Here is a 23,557-nt window from a genome sequence, read left to right as displayed (position 1 = left end):
TTGGTGTTTCAGCATTTTATTGGGTCACATTATTAGAAAAGCGTGGTGTCATAAAATCTGACATGACTCGATGATGTACAAACGAAACTTCCTAACAGAAAAATAAATAGCAGTAAGAATGACTTGTGACATTTACTGTACAGGTCAGTGATGGCTGGCATGATTGCATTATTCTGTTACAGAAATAAAAATCCATGGAATATATTAGATACAGTGATTCCTTTGTGTGTATCCTGTGAATGTCGACTTCAAAGATTAAGATTCGCGTTTCAAAAGTACAAAAGCTCCCATGATTGCCAAAACAGCGTACTGAAAAGAAATTAAAAGAAAGAAATGTTACATATTTCATATAAAATGCATATTGCAGTTGTTCATTACAAGACACAGACAATGCAGTTTGAATTTGCATTGTTTAATCATTAAGTATTCACCATTTTACCCACTGAAGTTGCTATATAGCAAAGCCCAGACTAGAGGAGGGACAAGCAGTACATGAGACATTAACTCTTGGAGTTTCTGCTTTTCCTTTGCAATGCCTGCAAACATTCACAACTATGTCCAATTGTGTTTCTATTATTTTGCCTTATTCTATCCACTGTGGATTGCTATGGGTAAATACACAAATAGTACTGATGAGGATCTTGGGCTTCTTTCATATGCTAAATCTGCAGTGGTTTAACTACATGCTCAAAAGCAGGGGTGTCAAATTTTGGCCCCGGGGGCCAGATCAGCCCCCAACGACCTTTTTTTGGCCCCCAAAGGAATCCTAAATATGAACTGCAGCTGGCCCGCCACTGCATTGAAATAGCACTTCCACTACAATTCCCTGCATCACTCGCATCTATAAACCAGCGGGCTATCTGCCTATGCATAACCCCGCATTGGACTGTTTTATTGACACAACTAATGCCGGAAATGTTAGTAGCGGCGCTATTTCAATGAAGAGGGAGTTTCAGCCCCCACACTGGCCACATCTGGCATTTCTAGCACTCCCCCTCAGATGTACTTTTCCTTGCTACTCCAAGGCATGGACTTGAATAGTTGGATCATAGAAGAATATTAATATTATTATTGTTAGCCTGTGCAAAAAGGTTACCATTGAAATTTAACTCAGAAGGCTACAAATAGAGAAAGAGGCATACAATTTTTTCTTAAATACAAAATAATTCTTATGCCTCTTTCTCTATTATAAGCTTGTTCCAGATTGAAATTAAAGCAAAACCTCTTTGTTTCCATGTGAAAAGGGTTTATATCTAATGAGAAGAAAAGATTTCCTCAATTTTTTCAATACATTTTAAGGTTGGCCCGCGACTTTGTTTAAGTTTTTATTTTTGTCCCTCTGTGTATTGGAGTTTGACACCCCTGCTCAACAGCGTCTGTTCGACTGTATGGAAACCATTTTGAGCATACATTTGCGTTCAAGTTGCGGGAGTTTGCGGCATGGTTTCGGGAGGTGACATAGATTCTTACCGCCCTTGAGCAGCCACCTGATTGACTTAAATGGAGCGCCTTGTGTTTGCTGCTAGAGGACTGGAAATGACCCAGTGTTTTCCCCAGCCCCTTTTAGCTGGGCGAACCACTCGGCACTTTTCAGTAACCACCTGGCTGCTTTTGGGTGGTTACTAAACACATGGGTCAAAACCTGCCTACAATTTCTTCCCACCCAGCTTAAAAAAAAAATGTTAGGGTTGAATACTGATGACCCATAAACATTTGAGATACATTAAACCACACCACAATCACACTCAATTGCCCAACACAAACGCTGTGATTGACTCTAAAAACTAGTAAATGCATGGTTTTATATGACACATCTGAAAAAGGCCCTCAAAATGTACAAGTAGCTAATGCTTTAGGGGAAGGATCTAAACAAATTGTGGATGTAGAGGAGTGATGGGAGGTTGCTTTGGACCTCAATTGACAGAACGATTATTGAAGCCAAGAAACGTCTTACATTGGTACATGGTGCCAGATCATATCGATTAGCTGGTTCCCCAGGCCTCACCATTGTGGTTGAAGAGGCCCGATGGCCCACTTATGGTGGTTTTGACCTGTGTTAGATTTTGGACTAGGATGTATTATTTTACCTTTCGGTCACTCAAGTTAAAATACCAAAATCACCAGAGAGTGCTTTATTCAATTATATTGACTCTGCCATTCCTAGGCAACTCTCCCCTATGATTAAAAATATTTTTGGAAGCACGCATAACAATAGCAAAGGCCTGGAGGTCCTCAGCTCTATCTTTTAATCAGGATACATTTATATTGAATTGAAGTTATCTAGATCTATGAATGACAACACAGGAGCTTCAATGGCACTAAGGATCTATGGACTTATTATCTGAGTATCTCTTACCTGGGTATTTACCTTACAACCCTTACCCCTTCTCTTTTCTTGTTAGTTTTTGTTTTATGACTATCGCTGTATTCTTTCTGTTTGACATTTATTTTTTTGTATATTCATCAATGCCAGGGATGTCCACTTACTGGATGTTCCTTTTTTTCATAGGACGTTGTTTTTTGGTTGTAGTTTTCACTTTGAATATATTATTGTTGACTATAGTCATTTTCCACATATTCTGGACTCATAGCCCACCTGGTCTTTGATCTATGTATGAATTATGTTATATTGTAAGTTCATGGCTCTTTTGTTCTTTATTCTAGTTTGTCTGTTATTTTCCGTATATCTTTTTCAATAAAAAGCTAAAACTAAGACAAAAAATGTAATGCAAATACCTGATTGTAGGGCCTTTTTTCCTTTCCTATATCTACCTGGTAATAAATCTTTCCTGTCCTAAAGCAACAATGCTCACTTACAGTACTGTATCTATAGAGAAGCAGCATGGTCAGTCACCCTAGGACAGAACTACAGAACACCAAACAGAAATATCTATAACGTGGGGGTGTTAGTAAGTTCCTAGACTGGGCAGGACTGATAAGAAATCTTCATCAAATCATTTAGAGAACAGAATGATGGTGGGCAACAGTAGAGAGTTAGACAAATTGTAACAAAACATTAATAACTTTTGCTTACCTTAAATTTAGGATAATCATTCATTACTATAGTCACCATTCCAACATACGGCAAAAAGCTAAAATCAGGAAAAAAATCAATTAGAATTTTTTTTACACCAGCAGATAACATTTTTTTTTTAGATATGGAAGTCTTCTTTTTGTAGTATTGAGCCCCCTCCACCTGTTTATCATCCCTGTACCAGGCGTATAAAAGCTTCTGAGTATGCAGCCCTTAGAGTAACAATATAGTTTATTCTCAATGAGGACATTCTATAAACGGCTTTCATGGCCAACTGCGGAAAACGCCATGCAATGTCAATGTAACACCACTTAACAATTTCCCACAGGACTTCCAGATAGTCATTTCAGCAATAGAAGTGAGGAGGATTCGGCACAGCAAGTTTTATTGTATAGTTTTGTCTTTCTTTAGATTAGATTGCTACTTAGTTTACAGCCTGGGGTGTTACATCCAAATAGTTTCATAAGGTGCTACTTGAATAGCTCCTGTGCTTCCGTGCTGCCCTTTTCTGCTAAGAAATTCTCTTTGGAGCCCTTACTGTCGCACAACCGGGGAAATTGTCCTTCCAAAACCCGAACGCTGTTTGTTCAGGATTGATTTATCCAGTCATTCTAGTCCAAGGCTGCTTTTTTCATTGCCACCTCCATTAAAGAAATGTGATTTGTAAAATCTTCCACTTCTGATGGCAGCGGTAACAAATAACCCAAATGTAATGTTTAACCCTGCCTGTATGTAGGGGGTTTTCTTCGGATAAAAGTGAGCTTTACCAGATACTATTCCAGAATTAAAGCAAATCCCATGCAATGTGACCGCTTTACACCTGTTCATTCCATTACTGCTGACACATTAATAAGAAGTACTTTGTATGCTAACATGACATTGCCTCAGGGAGCCCTTTTCCTTTACAATGCATTGACAATGCATAGCAAAAAATCAGTCTTGCTGTATGGGAGAAACAGATAGATGTCTGCTGTGGGTGTGTTTGGGAACCTATATCCTACACAATAAGCTGGGGTTCTCAGATCACTGGAATACTGACAAAAGGTAAAGTAATGGGTGGATGTACTAAAGCAATGTCTACACAGCAGGCATTGAACATGACCATTTATGATCAGGGTTCATAAGCGCCTAGATGCCCAAACCAAAAAAATTGTATAACTTACCTATTACTCTGTTTAATTTGCCTACCCAAAAAGATCAGCTGCATCATGTAAGGTGTGGTAGTGTGTTGTAATGATGCTGCACAAAAAGGCAAGATGTTTTTTTCTTTTCCAGTGCACACCAATTAATGCCAATGGTGTAAAATGAATCCATAGGACATACGGCAAATGCTCTGTTTTTGCATTGGGACTGATTTGGGTCTTGCTACCCAATACACCTGGTGTGGATGAACACTTAGGCTACGTACACACGTCCAATGGTTCTCGCCCAATAATCGGCTAGGGGCCAATATTAGACGAGAATCTGGCGTGTGTACAGCGCCCATCGTCCGAACAACCGTGGCGGATCCACGGACGATGGACGACGAATGATCCTAATGCAAGGGAAGGGGGGAGCGCGCAGCAGGGTGCCGCTCTGTCATTCTCCCCCTCCCCTCTCCATAGTATGTACAGCACTCGTTCATGCATCGTGTAGTCCTTAGTCGTTAGAAAGATCCTTTCCAACGACAATAATTACACGTGTGTACCCAGCTTTAGGCTGCATACACACGTTCAATAATTGATTTATATACAAAAGAGTGACAGATTAAGGAACAAGCGCTGTACACACAGAGCCTTTCTGTTCTATGGAAAGGGACAATGAGTGAGCAGCACCCCACTGTGCTCTCGTCCCTTCACTTGTATTGCGGTTGCTCATTGTTCACTCCTCATGGATCTGTCAGGATGGATTCATGAATGAAGTAGGGCGACCTCTGTACACGTCAGATTTGTGCCTGAGACAAGCCCAACCATTTGTATCGTCCGACGTGTACATAGCCTTACTGTCTAGTCAAATGCTAGGAAGGATGAGATATGAACTGAGCTGCAACACTGGATGAACACAAATCAAAATCTTTTGGCAGGCTCCCATACATGTATTTCACCTTGGAATCAAATTCAAGCTCCTGTGCTTTGTCTTCAAATCCCTCCACAGGTATTGTCCCACTTTTCTGACCAGATAGAAAAATACTCCCCTAGCCGCTCTCTTCGCTCCCCCAATGACCTACTTACTACTGACTTCCTCACTCATAACCTCATTACACGCACGGCTCCAAGACTTTGCTATAGCTTCCCTGATTCTCTGGAATGATCTTCCTCATCCTATTCAGCTTGCTCCTACTTCTGCACATTTAAAAGAGCGCTCAATACCCATCCCATCAAAACCCACTCATCAAAAAATCTCATTTTCTGTCTCCTAAAACCCCCACTACTTACCCATGAGTCCAAATCCCCCTTCCTATTGTATGTTGCTTCAGCACCTCTTAAATTTTGAGCTCTTATGGGCAGGGTCCTTTTCTCATCCTGTCACTGTCTGTATCTGTCTGTCATTTGCAACCCCTATTTAATGTACAGCACTGCGTAATATGTTGGCGCTAAAAAAATCCTGTTTATTAATAATAAAAATTTCATCCACGCACTCTTTAGGCTAGAGTGCAGCTTTAAAAAATAAATGATGGCCCTGAAGTCTGCAACTTTATAAATAAGTCTGCATGTGGCAACTCCTCGCCAATCTCCTATGCTCATCGAAAATAAAATACACAAGAATATCTAACCGAAACCTTTCCTTTTTCCAAAGTTTACAAAGGCTCCATAATTGCTGCGGTATAATTGGTATTAATGGGCTTCTTTTCTAATTTATTACCAGAACAAGGTGGGTGGGACAGACCATAATGAATTTAGAGACGCTGCTGTGAGCAGGGAACAGTTAATATATCTTTATGAAAAGGAAACCAGAAGCCACTTAATGAGCAATACAAAAATGACTTGCCGCTCGAAGTGTCAACATCAGCAATTGTGCTGGAAGCCGACTAAGCTTAGAGTGCCACTAACGCTGAAATAATGTTTGATTCTATTTTAGCACAGAAGGGTTTTTTCCAGCTTACATAATAACGGCACGCAAGGCTGAGTAACATAAAAATGCAATTTGCTTTATGCTTGGCCCAATGAATGTTAAACTAGCTGCAAACCTCTTTATTACTGAACGGCTGTGCAGAGCTGAGCAGAAATAAAGATAAAAAAAATAAAAGAGAAAATGCAATGTGAAGAGGATTTCTTTTATGATCCCTTAAAGTACTATTGTGCTGTAATTACATGTGCAAGTCTCTTCAATAGTCATCTGCTAACAAAACTTAAGGATACTAAAGAATTCCAAGTGCTGTAATTGTACTACTGCATAGCAATGGAGGTATAATCCTGGCTCATTGCATGATTACTTTCTGTATTGAGTTTGAATGTTCTCCCTGTGTTCACAAGTGTTCCCTCCCAAATCCCAAAAATGCAGATTATTTTATTTCCTCTAAAATTGACCTTGGGATGTGTTAATGACATAGGACTATGGTAGGAACATTAGATAGTGAGCTCCTTTGAGGGACAGCTAGTGACACGACTGTAGACTAATTGCTAAGTAATATGTCAGTGTTTTATAAATTATGATGCTGACTTGGGACCACTGTTTTTTTGTTGCGCTTTGAATGATGATGTTATTGGCAAGAGCCAATTGTTTCACCTTTGGTGCAGGACCAACAAGAGGTCATAGTTGCAATGATAATACAACTACAAGAGTAATATGCTGTAAGCTACCATCAGGGGGGACACTTCTGTACATAGCCCTGATCAAAAGAACTTGACTTTTGCAATGCTGGAAGTTTAAATATAAGAAGGAGGGCCCAGAAAGTTTATCTCAATGTTCTCCCCGGCCCCTTTTAGCTGGGCGCACCACCCAGCACTTTTCAGTGACCACCTGGCTGTTTTTGGGTGGTTACTGAAAAGTCGCAGTACAGGGGCTGTCATCCAACTCCAATTTCTTCCTACCTGGCCTAAAAAAAATTCTGGGCTGAACACTTGTTTGCCTAATATGCATCCCAGGAAATTTCTGATGGTTGCCCTGCATGTTCAGAAAGTTCTGCTCTTGTGCACAGTCAGCAATGTACATTTCTAAGTCTACTGGTAATGCTAATGCAAACAGTAATAACTGTGTAACCTTTACAATATACAAACAAAAATGATTTTATACAGATTGTCATTGTGCCGTGAAATGAGCCTGCATACGCTTGGTGTGAAATAAATGTCAGTAATTTGTATTCCAGCTTTCTGGGAGTACAGTTCCTCTTTTTCACACAGATCAGGCTGCATTAGAGCGCTCTCTGAACTAGTTGCATTATACTCGGATGTCTGGTTTTCTTTATATGCAGATGTCTATCATCTGTGTGTTTAATGGAGGAAGCTTGGCATTCTATGACTCCTGGATCACAAGCTCTAGTTCTTGCAGATAAAGCTAAATGTTTATATCACTGTCCCGGAGGCAGTCTGTAGCGACGCAGAACAAATAGCCATTTACTATACAATCCTAAACTCAAGCTGCCTGCTGGTAACAATTCAAGCAGTGTCTATTGAGGTGACTTAACATGTGGATTGCATCCTGCATAGATAGGTGTGGGAAACTGTAACAGGTGAATAGCATAGCAGGGAATGATAAATCCAGCAAATCTGCTTTTCCAACAACCCCCTCCAAAATTCATGTGTAAGTGTGTACCTCCCTCTGTGCATCATTAAAGCTCTTGGATCTGACAAATGACCAATCAAGCACCCAGCAGTGCAACAAGGGGAACATCATATGCTCCCCCATATAACAAGTCATTGCACGTGCTGTGATATTTATCATAAAAATCTTCTATACCAGAAAAACCTAAAATGATAAAAGCCAAATAAAACACAGCACCGCCCCAGCTGATTTTTAATTTAGAATACAGACCTCCTTTTCCACTATGCTGTGTAGATGATGAAGGTGGGAGATCCTTAGTACAAGACAACAGAGAAGGACTGACACCATTACTTGTGACTATGTTTTACCAAGTGTTCTAGGATTTGGGTGCAGTTCTTCCAGTAGTGGCAAATGATTTTCCTTACTTGCAAGATTTGAAGTCATTATACCAGGCTTTTTATTTTCAAAATAATTCTGGCTATAGTATCAGCCTGATCACAACAAATACAGAAAATACATAGAAGTTCACAATGCAATATGCACTTCTGGGTGTAAAAAGTTAACAGTCAGTGGTGATCCACACCTCGGTGCAGGACAAGATCAATGGTCATTGCAGTTAAATCTGTATATTTTGCATAATGGTCCTATTACCATCATAGAGGTACAGAGCTCTGCTTCTTGCTGCATTAGAATATTACATTTGATCAGTACCCGTGGAATTTGACAGCTCTATATGAAATGTTGGAGACTGGCAAACATCTCAAGTGGTAAATTACAAGGTAACAGAAAAAGAAATCTGAATTGAAAAATTGCATTAACCCTCGGAGCAAAGAGTAGATTTCACTAATATAGATGTACTTTATTTCTGCAGGACATGTGTGACTTACTATTTCAAACCTGGCAGGTGGAACCCATGAACCTAATATATTGAAGCTACCAGTGTTGATATTGCTGGTCACTACCTGTGAGCTGAAAGCACTAAACCAGGGCTGTCAAATTTGGGAAGTATATTGGGCCAAACTGTTCCCGGATTAAATGCCTATGAAATAAAAGTGGGTGTACTATATAGAAAATGGGGGTATGGGGATGTGTCACAGTAATCTACAAAATGAGACACCACCAATAAAAGGAGGGAGCAGTATAGGGGTAGGGTGTATGCCAAAAAGGTACAGCAGGGCTCTGCAGTGCTAGGAAGAGGGAAAATAGGCTGGGGCCAATGTACATAGGGTGTAGCATAGGGTACATTGGGTGCAGTGGTACATAGATGAAATGATCTTACTGACCCAAACAGGAGCGGCACAGCTGATTCTCACAATTTGGGAGAATGAAGCACACCCGCATGGCTGGGAGGACAACAGACAAGGCTGAAAATACTGCTCAGGATTTTGTGTAACAAAGGCAGGCTTGTCAGTCTAAATGGAAAATTAGGAGCCCACTGGATTTCTAGAAGATCAACAAATATTTTCTGTACTTGTGTTTTTAACTGAATAAAAAATGGAAAATTCTGCATGTATTTTTATTTTGTCTTGACCTAAAAAAGTTGTGCGATATTGCCAGGCACTAAACCATCTGACTAACACTTTGCTTATTGGTTTCCAAGCAGTGCGTCTGTGTCAGTAAGTGGTTTTGCTTATAAGATACTAAGAATCACTAAACGATGGACCCAGTCAGCCTTTTGAAATTAAATGGTCTTGTTTGGTGACACCACAAGGCTGTTGAGTTGCAAGGAAAATATACAAACCAGCAACTCACCCTCTCGCTCTGCCCACAACGTCCTTCTTTTCAAGCCAGTTCTGTCCTTCTTTATATAGACCTCGGTCATCAACTTCATTGTTATCACCTTTGGTCAAAAACTTAATGTCCCCATTTTCCCTGGAAAACAAATGCAAAAAGTCATATAGATGTAAAGTTATACTTGGAGATCATTGAATACAAATACATATTTATTCAGCAACTATACACTATCAGTGTACAGAGTACAAAAACTGAGACCAGATACTACGGTTGAGTGTAGATCAAAGCTAAAGTAAGCCATAAAAAATGCATCAGTGTGTATTTAGCAACCTCTGGAATTCAGCTTTAAAACAAACAATAGACCTGCCACAATGTAAAATCTTCTTTAGAATGTGAAGGACATCAAACCCACACAATACTAACAAATGAGGACACCTAAGCACTCTGACACATCGCCTGCATTCAGCAACGAAAACTCCATATCTATCTAAACTTCATTAAGGAGCAAACTTTCAATTGTGAGATGCAGGAGGGGATGACAAAGTGCACGAATTGCATCCTGAATCAGTACTTGTCTGTGCTACAAGCATGGGCTAGTTTAGGCTTTACACAGGCTTTAACAAAACCTCAGCACAGACATTATACTGCTTGCCACTGAATACAAAGCATACAGTATTTTTAAAAAAACGTGACAAGCATGCCATAAAGAAGACATTATCTTAAATTATTAATTTGCTTTGGGGTAGAGGGTGAATGTTGTAACTTATGCTTATTTAGCTTATTTAGCTGTACAGCACTGATGTTAAAATCCAGCAATATGAAGCAGCTCCACAGATCTCCAACCTATGCTGTATGTATTGTTGCTGCTTGCCAGAATTAAAACATAGGCCTATGGATCTCCAAAGATATAAAACAGTTTAAAACAATTAGATAATTTTTATCCTGGACGGCTCAGGATAATAGGCAGATATGCGGTATACTACAGAATGGGAGGGTTCCGTCCTTCTCATCTTTGGAGACCGGGATGCAGAGGCTGCGAATGCGTGGCTACTATTCAACCAACTGTCCTCCTTTTTATCGACATTTCTTGCCACATATACCGTACAAAGGAGCCGCACAGCATTCGAAACATTACTATGTTCCATGAATAGGCCGATCCATGTGATCTCCTAGTTATATGGGATATTGATTAGAGTATATGCTAATAATGCTCCCACCTACACGAGATATTGGGAAAAGGAATTTGGGCTATCTATTTCCCCTCTGGAATGGGAAAAGGCATTTATTCTGACCCATAAAATGGCACTTCCTTGTAAGGCTCAGGAGACCAATTATAAAATCATCTCCAGGTGGTATTTATGTCCCACGGATACCCATCGTATGTCTCCCTCACTCCTCGACAGGTGCTGGCGCTGTCATTCTCAACGGGGCACGATGTTACATATTTGGTGGGAGTGCCCGGGAATTCGTAAGCTCTGGGATCAGATAGCTGACATATACAACAGGTTGACTGGATCTGATTTAAGGATATCACCCCAAATGTCGTTACTATCCATCCTTCCTGGGTCTATAAAGGCTAGTAAGAAAGATGTGTTTAGACACTTTCTTACGGCGGCTAGGACAATTATCCCTAGAAAATGGAAACAGCCCACAGTACCCACCATGAGAGATTGGCTTATAGAACTAGAAAGGATACAATATATGGAATTGTTAGTAGCAGAGGATGAGAATAAGATGGAGCAATACAAGTTAATATGGTCCGCATGGGACTGGTTCAAACAATCGCCCCAATTTAAATAGCTCTGGCCTTGAGCCTAACAGTGTGCATGGGCGCCGAAGATTTTTGATACAGCTGTGTCAAAAGTAGACTTAGAGACTGAATCCGAAATAGGCTAGTCAGGCACCCCCATACCCCTAGCCCAATCCTACCCCTACCCCTGGGCTAACCATTTTGTTTTTGAACAGGGATCCCTGATGAATCCCCGGATGCACCCTGGGAGGTTACAGAGAGCGGTAACGAGGCTCTCGAGGTTTATTTGATTTCTTGGATCCCTAATATCTGTTATGTCCCCCCATTTAGGTTATAAAAATTGTTAGCTGTGTGTGTTCCCCTCTGTGTTTTCCCCATACCCTTTACTGTACCTTCCCTATGGTTGTCCCCAACCTATATCAACGATGTTCTGTATATGAAAAGCGACACTTGTTTCACGGTGTCTTATTGCAAACATGGGCTTTGTGCCCCCATTTTTTTGTATGTGCCCTTTTCTAGGTGTGTTTTGTTATGTTAAAACCAATAAAAAGGATTGAAACAAAAAAAAAACAATTAGATAAATGATCACATAAGCCAAGCATGTATATCGATGATCTGTGTAACCTTGTAGCATCAGGTTCATCTTTGGAAACCAAAACCATTTAAAGTCAATGGGCAACACCTGGGAATTCTTCAGTATTAGAAACAAAGCCTTGGCATGCAGGTATTGTTGCAGTAATTATTAACCCCCCTAGCGGTATTCCCAAGTGTGACTCGGGGTGGATTTTACTGCAAAAAGCGGTATTCCTGAGTTACACTCGGGGTCACTTTTAACTAAAAAAAACCCTACTTACCTTGCTCCTTTGTTGTCCCCCGTTGTCCTGCTGGTCCCCGCAGGTCCTGGGGACATGTCCTCCAATCTCGAGCCGCACAATGCAGAGACGATCTCCAGGGTTACCCGGTGACGTTGGTGCATGCGTTGGTGCAAGCGGGAGGATCGGCTGGAAATTTAAATAATTTTGTATTGGATTCAATACAATATAGCTGTATTGAGTCCAATACAAAGAAATATTCATATAATATATAATTATATATATATATTATATATGCTACTGTACAGTTACATCACATGTTTAAATATTTTTTTTTTTTAAGATTTTCACGTTTTGTTATTTAAAGTTTATTTTTAAATGTATTAAATTTAATAAATCTCAGTGAGGTATACCTAAGAATTACAGCCTACAATGAAAAATACATTTCCATGCAAAAATTGTACCGCTTTTTGCATGGAAATTTGGACAGAATTAGACTGCTAGGGAGGTTAAAAATGAAAACAAGAAATACATTACTTTTCATGAACTTTGATGACTCTGTGAACTATAGGAATATCTCTTCCTTCTACTTTAAACACCACAATTTCTCCAGCTCGGATGGGGTCTTCTTGGAAGTTTGTTAGGAAAAGCAAGTCTCCCCGATGAAATGCCGGTTCCATACTGCCACTGCAAGAGAACAAGATCAGTGTTATTGAGCTGCCTTTAAAACTGTTTATTTTCCTAACAGAAGATCGAACATTTTGAAAATCATGAAAAGACCAAATGTTTTGCAAACTATAGTATAGATAGGACAGCTAAACAAATCTATGCAATATAAAAGCTGAAGCAAATTTAATGTACAGCGCTGCGTAATATGTTGGCGCTATATAAATCCTGTTTAATAATAATAAAAAAATTGTGTTTAATCCCAAACTGTGAGCCATGTGGCTTTACATGTTCTCATTCTTACAATGGCTGCCAATAAAGAAAACAGAAAAAAATCAAGAGCATCAAACCAAAATTACATATTATATCTTCAATGTGGGATCATTTGGATTTACAGACTCCAACTTCTATTATTTTTATCAGAAATACAGTACTACATTGCTAATCTGGTTTTAAAATTGTAACCTTTAAGATTGTCCTCCCGATCCTTACTTACAAACCAAAGGAGTCACTTAACTTATGCAAACAAAGTTCAGAGAAGCCTTCCCACCCTGATGTGCCACTGACCCCAAAGAAAATTGGAATTATGTTCTCCTCCTAATCAATGGTGTGCAGGAACACAGAGTACAAGCCATGGTTGGTACAAACATGGTTCCCTTTAGGTGGAGCTATTGGTTAAACAAAAAAGGAGATAATTTATGGAGGGTTAGAAATCAGAATAATCCGCTATTTCCTTTCGCTTCATTTGTATCCTGCAGGAATATTTCCAAACGTGGAATATATTTTCAAAAAGTACTAAAGCTGTTCTTTGTGGTTAGACTCATTTACTTTAGGGGTTCATGTGCATATACCTCAAATAAATTGGGTAACATTCTGTACTCAGGAAACTGGGACACTGCACCCAAGGTAAGGGTAGAACCAATCAAACACCCGAACACCAAGTTGCCATGAATCATAAAGCGGAAGAAAGAAACATTCTTTGTTTGCGGAGCGTAATTTAAAAGGTGGGATTTGAGATCTTGCTTTGTCTAACACCCAAAATAGAACACAAACACAGGTTTGAGTTTTGGGTATAGTATTGTTGGTTCAAGGAAATACTGAGACAATAAAAATGTTGTTTCTGTAAAAACAAATAAATTAAATATATTTGAAATAGAACATAAAAAATGTGCAGTTATTTGCCACATCACAAAATATTAGTGATTGTGGTATTGATGATATACCCCATGGAATTGGCACAGAGTCGGACAGTGAGAGAACAACCTGAACAACCTGCAGGTGCACTGGGAATATCCAGGGAGCGCAGAGGAAATGATTACACTGACCATGATAAAATGACTTGAACATGAGTGGAGCTATGGTGTGGTGCCAAAAGTGAGTTCCAAAATGGTCAAGGACCTCTTCTGGTACAGATGCAACTGGCTTACAGAAGGGCTGAAGGCACAGAAGCCAAGTAGGAAATGCTACCAAAATATACTTCAGCTTTTCTCTGAATTCCTGAGCCTATTTTAATATATTGAGTATAAAAATATGATTACTAGATCCTTAAAATCTGAACTCTGGCTTGGACTGATTAGCTCCCGACAGCACCCTGCCCATCTCCGGATTACAGTAAAGAACCATTATTATAGGTAACTTGGAAATATGAGATAAAAGCAAATTTCCAGCAGCAACACTATGCAGAATGTATATTTATAAAGTAAAAAGTAGCAGTGGGTCTTGTAGATACCTTAATACGACAACTATGGGGCTCTCGCTGCCGGTGACTACGATAAGTCCTTTCCATATCATAAGGGCTGATGATACTATCATGGCAAAGTTCAGTACCTGATAGTACAGCTGTGGAAACACAAATAAGAGCATGGATTAAATTTAGTAGAATGCATAAATGAAAATAAAAGTCTGCAGGAAAATCAATAATGTGTATCTAAATCGCAGAACACAATGTAATACATCTTACCAAAGTGACCAGTTAAAGCTGTATGAAAGAATCCTGGCTCATACTGAATAATGATCACCAGCACACTGCGCCCCTAATCTTCTCTCTGCCGTACAGCAGGTACGGTGACCAAACCAGCTTTATCTGGGAATTTTGACCCTTTATAATTAAGGACATTCCCTACCATATACCCAAGAAAATCCCTCCAACATCCATCAGTCAAACATTCTCCATACGTCCCCTGAGGAAGCCTTTTGCTGAAATGTGTCGGGATACGAGACGTTATTTGTATCTTGCGATTAGGGATTACTATGTTTTGGTCCTATACCCCATGAAATATTTATTGGGACAGACCAGTAGTCGCCAACTTTTTCAAACCCGCGGACCACTAAATTTGCCGGCTCCGGACCGTGCATGCGCAGGAAGCCGGGTGTCACTCAAAGGGGAGAAAACTTCTCCTTTAGTGATGTCATGATGCCAGAACCTGACCTCTCCCATTGCAGGTCTGAGCCTGAGCCTGGGATCTGTCCCCCCAGCAGGGTCCTTCTCCTGACTCGGCTCAGGGGTGCATCAGCCAGAGCCGCAGACCACCAAAAGTTTCCTGCGGACCACCGGTTGGCGACCACTGGGATAGACCACCATGATGCCATCAATGTTGCTCACACTATAATTTTGAATTACTGCAAGTAAACCCCAGCTCCATTCCGTCTTTAATTTATATCTTTTTGTGATTGGAAACAATCAATGTCAAGATACCCAGGCCACATTTGCAGCTTTATTACCACTTTTATCATTCACACTTCCTGTTCACCAGATATATAAAGCAACATAAACAACATAAAGTCAACAAACTGCATTCTCTATTTTGAAAGTGGAGCACACCATAGACCACAATGGGGATCAGTGGACATTTTGATCATCACCTAAAAAAGTGAAAAACAGCTACTTCATTCAGGTGAATGGCACTTTTGATTGACACTTTAATAGTATTACGACACCTTTTTTTTATAGAAGCCTTTAGAAGCCATTGAACACCACCTGTTCCCACTTTTATTTTAATATATAGTTCTCAGGTGAACAAAAAAAATTAGAGAATATTTTTTTGCACTTTTGGTATATTGGGTGATCGGCCAGGATATGACCAGCATTATTGTACTTTCAGGAAAGATCTCAGCAATAGGCATATTAACCAAATAATAAATGAACACATGGTCCTCATATGCCCGGCCTACTAGAATCTTCACAGCGCCGACCTAATCTGTCATTCTTGGCAATGACAGGCAGAATACGCCAAGAGAAAGGGGGGTGAATGGTGTCTGGGTCAGGCTGGCTCGTACTGAATAATGATCAACGGCTCACTGCGCCCCTAATCGTCTCTCTGCCGTACAGCAAAGGTGACCAAACCACATCTTTTCTATAAGAAATGTACAGCTTGGCAGCCCATTATTTGCCAATTACAGGATTGCAATTTTTTTCTAAAAGTACGCTTATCCTTTGAACACACAAATAAGCCCTGCAATAGAGAAGCTTCCAATAACGATGAGCCAGTTACTGCAGGGAAATAATGGGCACCGTGAATAGGCTCTGCATATCAGCCAGAACAGTTGGCTGCTCGGAGACTGAACATTGAAGGATGAATAGGCTGGGACAGAACAGGCCATGTGTGGGATAATTCTAATACACCATTGCAGATTCATGATATCGCTTTCTCTGCTCTGAATGCCGAACACGGCTGGAAGAATCTCTGGGGCCACAACTAGAGCCCAGTGAATTCCATCCAACAGGTGTCAATCTGGACCATTTCCTGATCCAATCTGGTCTATGCCAATGTTCTATGTTTTGAAGGAAAGCTGTAAAAGTATTGGGGGTAGACGTTGCTTTTTCCAACAACCAGTGATGTAAAAACGCCTGTTTCCTGTAGCAGCTTTGGATCCATATCACAGTCCTTACTTGCAATTAAAACACTGGATGCAGATTTGTATTTCTTGTAATTACAGACTTGCCCGATACAGCAATTCGACAGCACTATGCAAAGCCCCATAAAATTAATGAGACTAGCCCACCCAAAACAGAGCCACCTCACCCTTTTCTTCCTGCAGTCAGCTATGACATATTCGTGTATAGTGCATGTGAGTCTAAAGAATAAGTAGACTGAAAGTTTGCTACAAGGTTGGCATTAAAACAAGAGGACCCAGTTACTCCCCTTGTAGTGAAGCAGCGCTCAGACTATGCACATTTGAATTTACATAATCCTACACATTCTTCTTTTCAACAACTCCACACTGACCTTTGTAGCTGCAGGCGTTATGGGCTTGGAAGAAAGGGTGTGGGATTATTTTTGCACATGGATGAGCTTATAACAGTCACTATGCAGTTCATCTGTAGGTTTGCAGTTTACATCTGTAGGTTTGCATTAAAAGTAATTAGAAGTCATTGCTGCCAGGTCAAGCAGGGGAAATCCCACCAAACGTTGCTGCTCTGCTGTGAAACTCGAGGATGAGTTCATCCACAGTGCCCACAGCTACACAGGTCATTTATGGTTTGCCACTTTTGTGATTCACTTTTTGTGATTCACTAATCTCCACCATAAAGCACAACTAGGAGATGACAATGACCTTCCACATTAATTAGGGGGTTCAGTGGCGTCACTTCCATAACTTAAATTTACTGAGTTGATGAAAGAGCACCAACACATCAACTATGTTTCCTCCTCTATTTAAATCTATCAGAACCAGATAGCTATTACCACATTGTTCTGGTTCTCAGAGTAATCTCAGCATGGGATGGCACATGGCTGACATAAAGACAGATTTAGGTATGATATGATAGCTGTATATGAAAGCACATTTTTTCACACAACTGCAGGTGTAATGAATGTTTTACAGTCTTTCGCAATCTTTCACATTCATTTATTACCAGGATTAAGGCAGTTTCTATAGTCCCAATTTATTATAGTGGTGGTCTATTGATGGGGAATGCTAGATAAAGACATTACAGCCTATGGAGAAATGTTAGGCTACATACACACATGCAATAATTGTCGTTGGAAAGGATCTTTCTCGATCCTTTCCAATGACAAATGACTGCACTACATACAGCACCGTTCTGCTCCATGTACAGGGCAGAGGGGAGAATGAGGGAGCTGCACCCCGCTGCGCTCTCTCCTCTTCACTTTCATTCTCATCATTTGTTCTCCATCGTCCATGGATCCGTTAGGACAGTCATTCGGACGTCAAGCACTGTACACGCAAGATTCTCGTCTGATATCGGCCCTGAGCCGAAGAACCAAGCACCATTGCACGTGTGTAGGTAGCCTAACACATAAGGCAGCTAGAAGTGTGTGAACTGGGATCAGATAACATTCGGTCTGTTGATTCTGTATCTGCATCTCTCAAAGCACACACCACTCTTCTCCATAGAAAAATACCCATTCCCCTAAAATGAATCACTTTGATGTCAAGAAAGATTAAGGAGCTCCCAATCTGACCTCTGGAAAATAACTGTCTGGATGAATTTGCTTATCTGGCTGAGAAAACAACTGGTCTGCATGCTGTGAAAGCCGCAGGATCGGCACGACAGCCAGGCAACTCGCATTTTTTGTTCAGCAACAGCCTCCTCCGCATTTTCCTAATGACGGCTTTTCTCTAACCTCATCCAGTGTAGCTGAAAAAGTGCAATTGAAATGTAAAAACAAGACATAAAGGTGAATTGCTGGCCTATTTTCTAAACAGTGGCAATCGTCTTTGTAAATCTGGCAGTAACTAGGCAGGAGCGTTTATGTAAGGCTCTTCAGAACAGCACCGCGGGGACCAGAGTGGAAATGGCACAGCAAAACAATACAAAGCATCCAACACTACCTGCATTGTAATGCAGCTAAATACATCAGAATATGAATGCCGGCCTGCTGGGATTCGAGAAAATGCTAAGAGGGCTGAGATAGATTGCCTGGTCCCAGTCAAATCACACGGGGCTTTAATCACCGAGTACGAGAAGGAGAGGGCTCAGCACAGGATGCCGTGTATATGGCTCGCAGTGAAATATGAGTGCAGAGGAGCACAGCACAAGGCGTTCCATATACCATGCTGGAAATACAGTCAATGGCCCCGATTCATCAAGACGCTGTATCACTGAAAGGGGTACATCGTGACTAAAGAGCTGCATTAGCATTCCTTAAAGCCAAACTCTGGACAGACATAAAATAAATTATAAATAAAATAATGGTCTACTTATTAATGTTTTCACCAAAGATGATACAATTCTTACAATATTCTACCTAAAAAAAGCCCTTGTGTCAATCCTGGGTGGAAACCTTCATAAATACATACCCCTAAATCCTTTTATATTCCCCCCTAGAATGTTTTTAAGCTGGGTGAGAAGAAACTGTAGGTGGGTGGCAGCCCTTGTATCAGTAACCACTCAGAAACAGCCAGGTTGTTACTGGAAAGTGCCGGGTGGTGCGCCCAGGTAAAAGGAGCTGGGGGGAACACGGATAGCGGTGTCGGTGCTATGGTTCCCCACTGTTCCCATTCAATGTATTGGGAATAGTTAGGACTGCAGTGGAGCCTGAATCAGAATGTTGTGGTTTACCGCTTGGTATTTGGCTTGGTATCAGCTTTCTGCAATGCACTGTAAAGCAAAGCTTATATTGGAAGGAATCAGCACCAGGAGCCAATCAGTTGTGTAGAGTAGAACGACAAATGAGCTTCATTGTTGTGCTGCTGCTTCTTTAATGCCCAAACAAATCATCCTATTGATTGCTATGAGTAAAATTGGCCAGATGAGCCATGAGCAGTTTTGGACAATGGTGGTTAATTACTACTGACACCAATGTGTAAGAGTGACTTTCTTCCCATAGGCCAGCAATGTAAGAGACATTCTTCCCACTGACCACCACATCAATGTACTGTGAGCTGTGGATATAATTATTACATTTTCAAATACTTTTAATACAAAGTGCTTCAATGACAATTCTAAGCTTTCCAATCAGAAAACCCAGAACTAGGTCAGAGCAGCTGTTCCCTTGTTTCCCCCTAAACCCCTCCACCGTAGGATGAACACCTGGGTACCTAAGGGTTACCACTTACCATCCAATGATTTGAAATTTATTGTGATTGGCACCACAATGGATAGATTGGTGTGGGTTGTGGTAATAGTGATTCTGATGTCAGAGGATTGTCGCTAGAAACAAACATTCGTCAACATTCCATTGACAGATGAATGAACGAGTGCTGTACACACAGCGCCATTCTGTAACATTGAGAGGGTAGGGATGAGTGAGTAGCACCCTGCTGTGCTCTCCTCTATAGGAGTGAACAGCAGTCATTCTTGATTTGCTGTTCATCAACCAAATATGGCGGATTGTGGAACAATGTCAGGGGACTGCTGTACATTGCAGATTTTCTCCCCGTGACGAGCACGACCAAGCTTTAAACTTACACATAGTAATAATATTTGATCGGTCTCTTTGGGTAATTGCATGATATGCAGCTGGGCAAATTATACCGCTTCCTGAACCTAATGTGCCGAGACATCACTATGATAGAGGACGCTCTGGAAGGGATAATGTCAGCGGGGCAATTAAAGGAAAACATTGCTGGCTGATATGTATTACCAATCTGCGTTATGGCGGTGCAGACCGGAGCGATGTAACATTTCAGAAAGCTACGTGCCGGCAATCTGCTTTTTATTAATTTGAAGTGTTTTTAAGTCTGGAAGTCTGCAAACCCACGTAAAGTGCCCATAATCACACATAATGAGATTTAATTATCCCGAGTTAGGAGAGCATCTCCATCCGACAGCACCGTGTGAATGATGATGGGTAAATACATGGAAAGTAAGCACTCCGATATGAATACATAATCCCGGCAGTTTGTAATGCGGCTTAATGAAAACACAGTGGGAGGATGTATCCAGAGAGCAAATCTGACAATGAATCAAGATCCAATCAGGAGTGGTTTCTGTGCTTTTTAGGTACAGATTTTGTATAGCATGTGAAAGGGTTAGACCCCCTGGTATGGCTCCATCATTGGACCTAGATTAATAAAGCTCTGCAAGGCTGGGGAGGATATACTTTCATCAGCAAACCTGGAATAGATCTGGTCCAGGATTCAAAATATTTGCTAGCAAATAGCTTTGAAGAATTCCATTCCATGTTTTCTGGATCACCCAGCTTCACTGATGAAAGTGTATCCTCTCCAGCCTTGTGGAGCTTTATTAAATCAGGCCCATTATCTTTTTTTCCGCTCAGCATTAATCGCAAGAACCAGAAAGAATCTCCGCAACAGTGACCATGATACAAGTTCTAAACCAGCGGTAAACTTCTTACCTTTGCATCAGGTTCCCCTTCCTCTGGAGCGCTGTCAACAAACAAATTGCAACCATACAAGTCTTTTATTGCTGAAGGGACAGGCGATGTCTCTTCCACAATAACCTTACCTGCCTGATCACATTTGTTAAATGCACTCACCTGACCCCCATTCCATCATGGCACACCATTTTTTTCTTCTCCTCTACCAGGTTCTGATCTTTGGCCATTTTGATTGACCGGGCCAGGAAGACATAACTTCAGCAACAAGAGTTCATTCAGTCGTGGCAGCCCCAGGGGGTGCCAATATACCTGGCATATCCTGGCATCATTCGGTGAGCTGTGCATGAGAAGATAGTGATTAGGCAGGTAAGTGTGTTTGATTGTAGGATGGGCATCGCCTGTCCCTTCAGCAAATTTGAAGCTGCCTAAATCTTTTTTGCAGAACTATAGTTCCACTTTAATTCAGCTTTTTCTCTATACCCCCAAAAAGGTGTATTACATCTCTGGATCAGTGTCATCCCCAGTAGTGGGTTTCTAGCACTGTAGCCCTGAAGCCCCCGGAGCTGCAGTTGTATCCCACCTTGGACAATTCATAAAACACATAACCCCAGTCTTCTTATGTGAAGAGAGAGGGGCAAGGCATGACCATAGCACCGGGGGCATGAAAACTGCAGTGCCGGTGGTCTACAAGTGCAGCATGGGGGGACAGAACCGATCTGCTGATCTCTGAATTCTGCATTAAATATTGCTGGTTGGCGGCTATATACCAGCTCTGCAATGAGAAGACCTGTTCAAGGTGGCAGTGTGGTGATGAAGCATGGCAGCGGGTGATGCACAGGGCCAGCTCATTGTAAATTATAAAGGTGATTGCAAAACGACAGGTAAGTTTGATTTACTGCACAACAGACATCACTTGTCCCTTCTGCAATAAACAACCTGCGTGCTTGCAATTTTTTTTTAATTTTAGAGTTCAGTTCTACTTGAAAGATGTGCGTGGCAGAGCTCAGATTTCAATAAGAAGAATCAGCACAACAGGCAAGTCATATTCTGACATGTTCACAGGAGGAGAGCAGATGGAAGAACTCATCAACCTGCTGCTGCTCCTTCATTGTCAAATCACAGCTGAGGGTAGGATGTGACCTCTCTGTGGTTGGCTCTCAGAATGAACAGAACTACATTTGACAGGTAAAACAGATTCCCTCCTTGCCTGGAATACGTCTGGATTCTACGTTGGAAGGATTAGACAAGGAACAACAATTCTCTCTGCATTGACGGCGTTCTGTAAACAACAAACTTGGGGAAAAAAAAACACATTTATTTTTACAGCACAAACTCCTTCAATTCACTGGAAGTCCTGATCTCCTGCAGGGGCTTATCTATGGTGTACTTCATGTTTGTATGGATAAAAAAGAAAAAGGAAGAAACAGTCCCTCTCATTTTTTTCTTTCGCTGCCACTTGTCTAATTGGAGAGATTTCACTTCCTACCCTGGTGACAGTGTGAGCAATTTAAAATGTTCATGACCAATGGCCTGCAACTGACAGATGGAGCACCAAAAAAAAGAGAGTTTAGGCTGTATGAAAAGAGGACCCTGCTGAATGGGGCGAGTGAAAGTGCTTTAAAATGTTCCCCTAGCCTAGTGTTCTCCACCAGGGTAGAGGTTTCTGGGGGCCAGTGTAACTGATAGCAATGATCATTTTGGCTATCTGTAAGGGTGACATTCTTCCCACTGGTCAGTAATGTAAGAGACATTCTTCCCACTGATCACCACACTAATGTACTGTGAGCTGTGGATATAGTAATTATAGCCGGGGTTCCCCTGGATCTGAAAGTTATTTCAATGTTAAAAAAAATCCATATCAAAGCATTGAAACCTAACGATGCTGTGGGATCCCATTTTTAAGGGTGTTTGTCTTTTCCCTGGAGCTCCTCTTTAAAATACCAGGGGCCAGCAAGTTGAGTCCCACCCAAAACCCAAGGCTTAAACCTGATCCACTTATCCAAATCTCTGATTTAAAAATAGGAATCCCGGGTAACAAACTTTATTCTTTGCTCTTTTCTTGTCCAATTTACAGGGGTGGAGGCAGACAGGTTGGGTATGATTTAGGGTCTCAGCTATGACCCCCAACCCTGGAAGTCCCATGTGTACCATACCTGTATCTGATCACAGAGGACAACTGTCCTCTGCACCCCCTACACTTCTCCCCCCCGCCATGTCCTTCACTCACCATTATTATCAATAGACACGAGACTACACAAACACAGCCAATGGACGCACAGGCCAGGTAAGGTCAGCAAGAAGCACCCACCTATCAATCCATTCATACTCAGCCCACTATTTCAGAAAACACACAGAATTATAATGTACTTCCAAAAAGTAAAATGCAAGTGCTGGGGATGGAGGATTGTATGTAATGCCCACCTGGAGGCAGGAAATATTATCAATGGGATATGATTAAAAGAAAAAACTCATTTGTATGGGAAATACTATTCACTGCTAGACATGGTGAAAAAAATGTGAATATGTAAAGGCAAAGGTTTGTTAGGGGAGAGAGAAAGGGGGGCGGGGGAGAGGACAGAGAGAGAGAGGACAGAAAGAGAGAGAGGACAGAGAGAGAGAGAGAGAGAAAGAGATA

General features: G+C 41.1%; 1 protein-coding gene across 2 annotated transcripts in view; it reads right to left on the bottom strand.

The window, feature by feature from the left end:
- Positions 1-23,557, bottom strand: part of SEC11C (SEC11 homolog C, signal peptidase complex subunit) — a 25,887-nt gene continuing 2,330 nt past the window's right edge. For both annotated transcript variants that reach the window (XM_072416543.1, XM_072416544.1), the window contains exons 2-6: positions 14,406-14,515; positions 12,548-12,697; positions 9,467-9,586; positions 3,035-3,092; positions 1-309 (exon numbers count right to left, since the gene is read on the bottom strand). In XM_072416543.1, the coding sequence (XP_072272644.1) occupies positions 256-309; positions 3,035-3,092; positions 9,467-9,586; positions 12,548-12,697; positions 14,406-14,515 (492 nt within the window). In that variant the 3' untranslated portion in view covers positions 1-255. The remainder of the gene's footprint in view (positions 310-3,034; positions 3,093-9,466; positions 9,587-12,547; positions 12,698-14,405; positions 14,516-23,557) is intronic.

This window comes from Pyxicephalus adspersus, chromosome 6 (genome assembly GCF_032062135.1).
Source record: "Pyxicephalus adspersus chromosome 6, UCB_Pads_2.0, whole genome shotgun sequence".
NCBI classification, from domain to species: domain Eukaryota; kingdom Metazoa; phylum Chordata; class Amphibia; order Anura; family Pyxicephalidae; genus Pyxicephalus; species Pyxicephalus adspersus.
The sequence above is the reverse complement of the archived record's forward strand: the minus strand, read 5'-3'. Positions and strand labels throughout refer to the sequence as shown.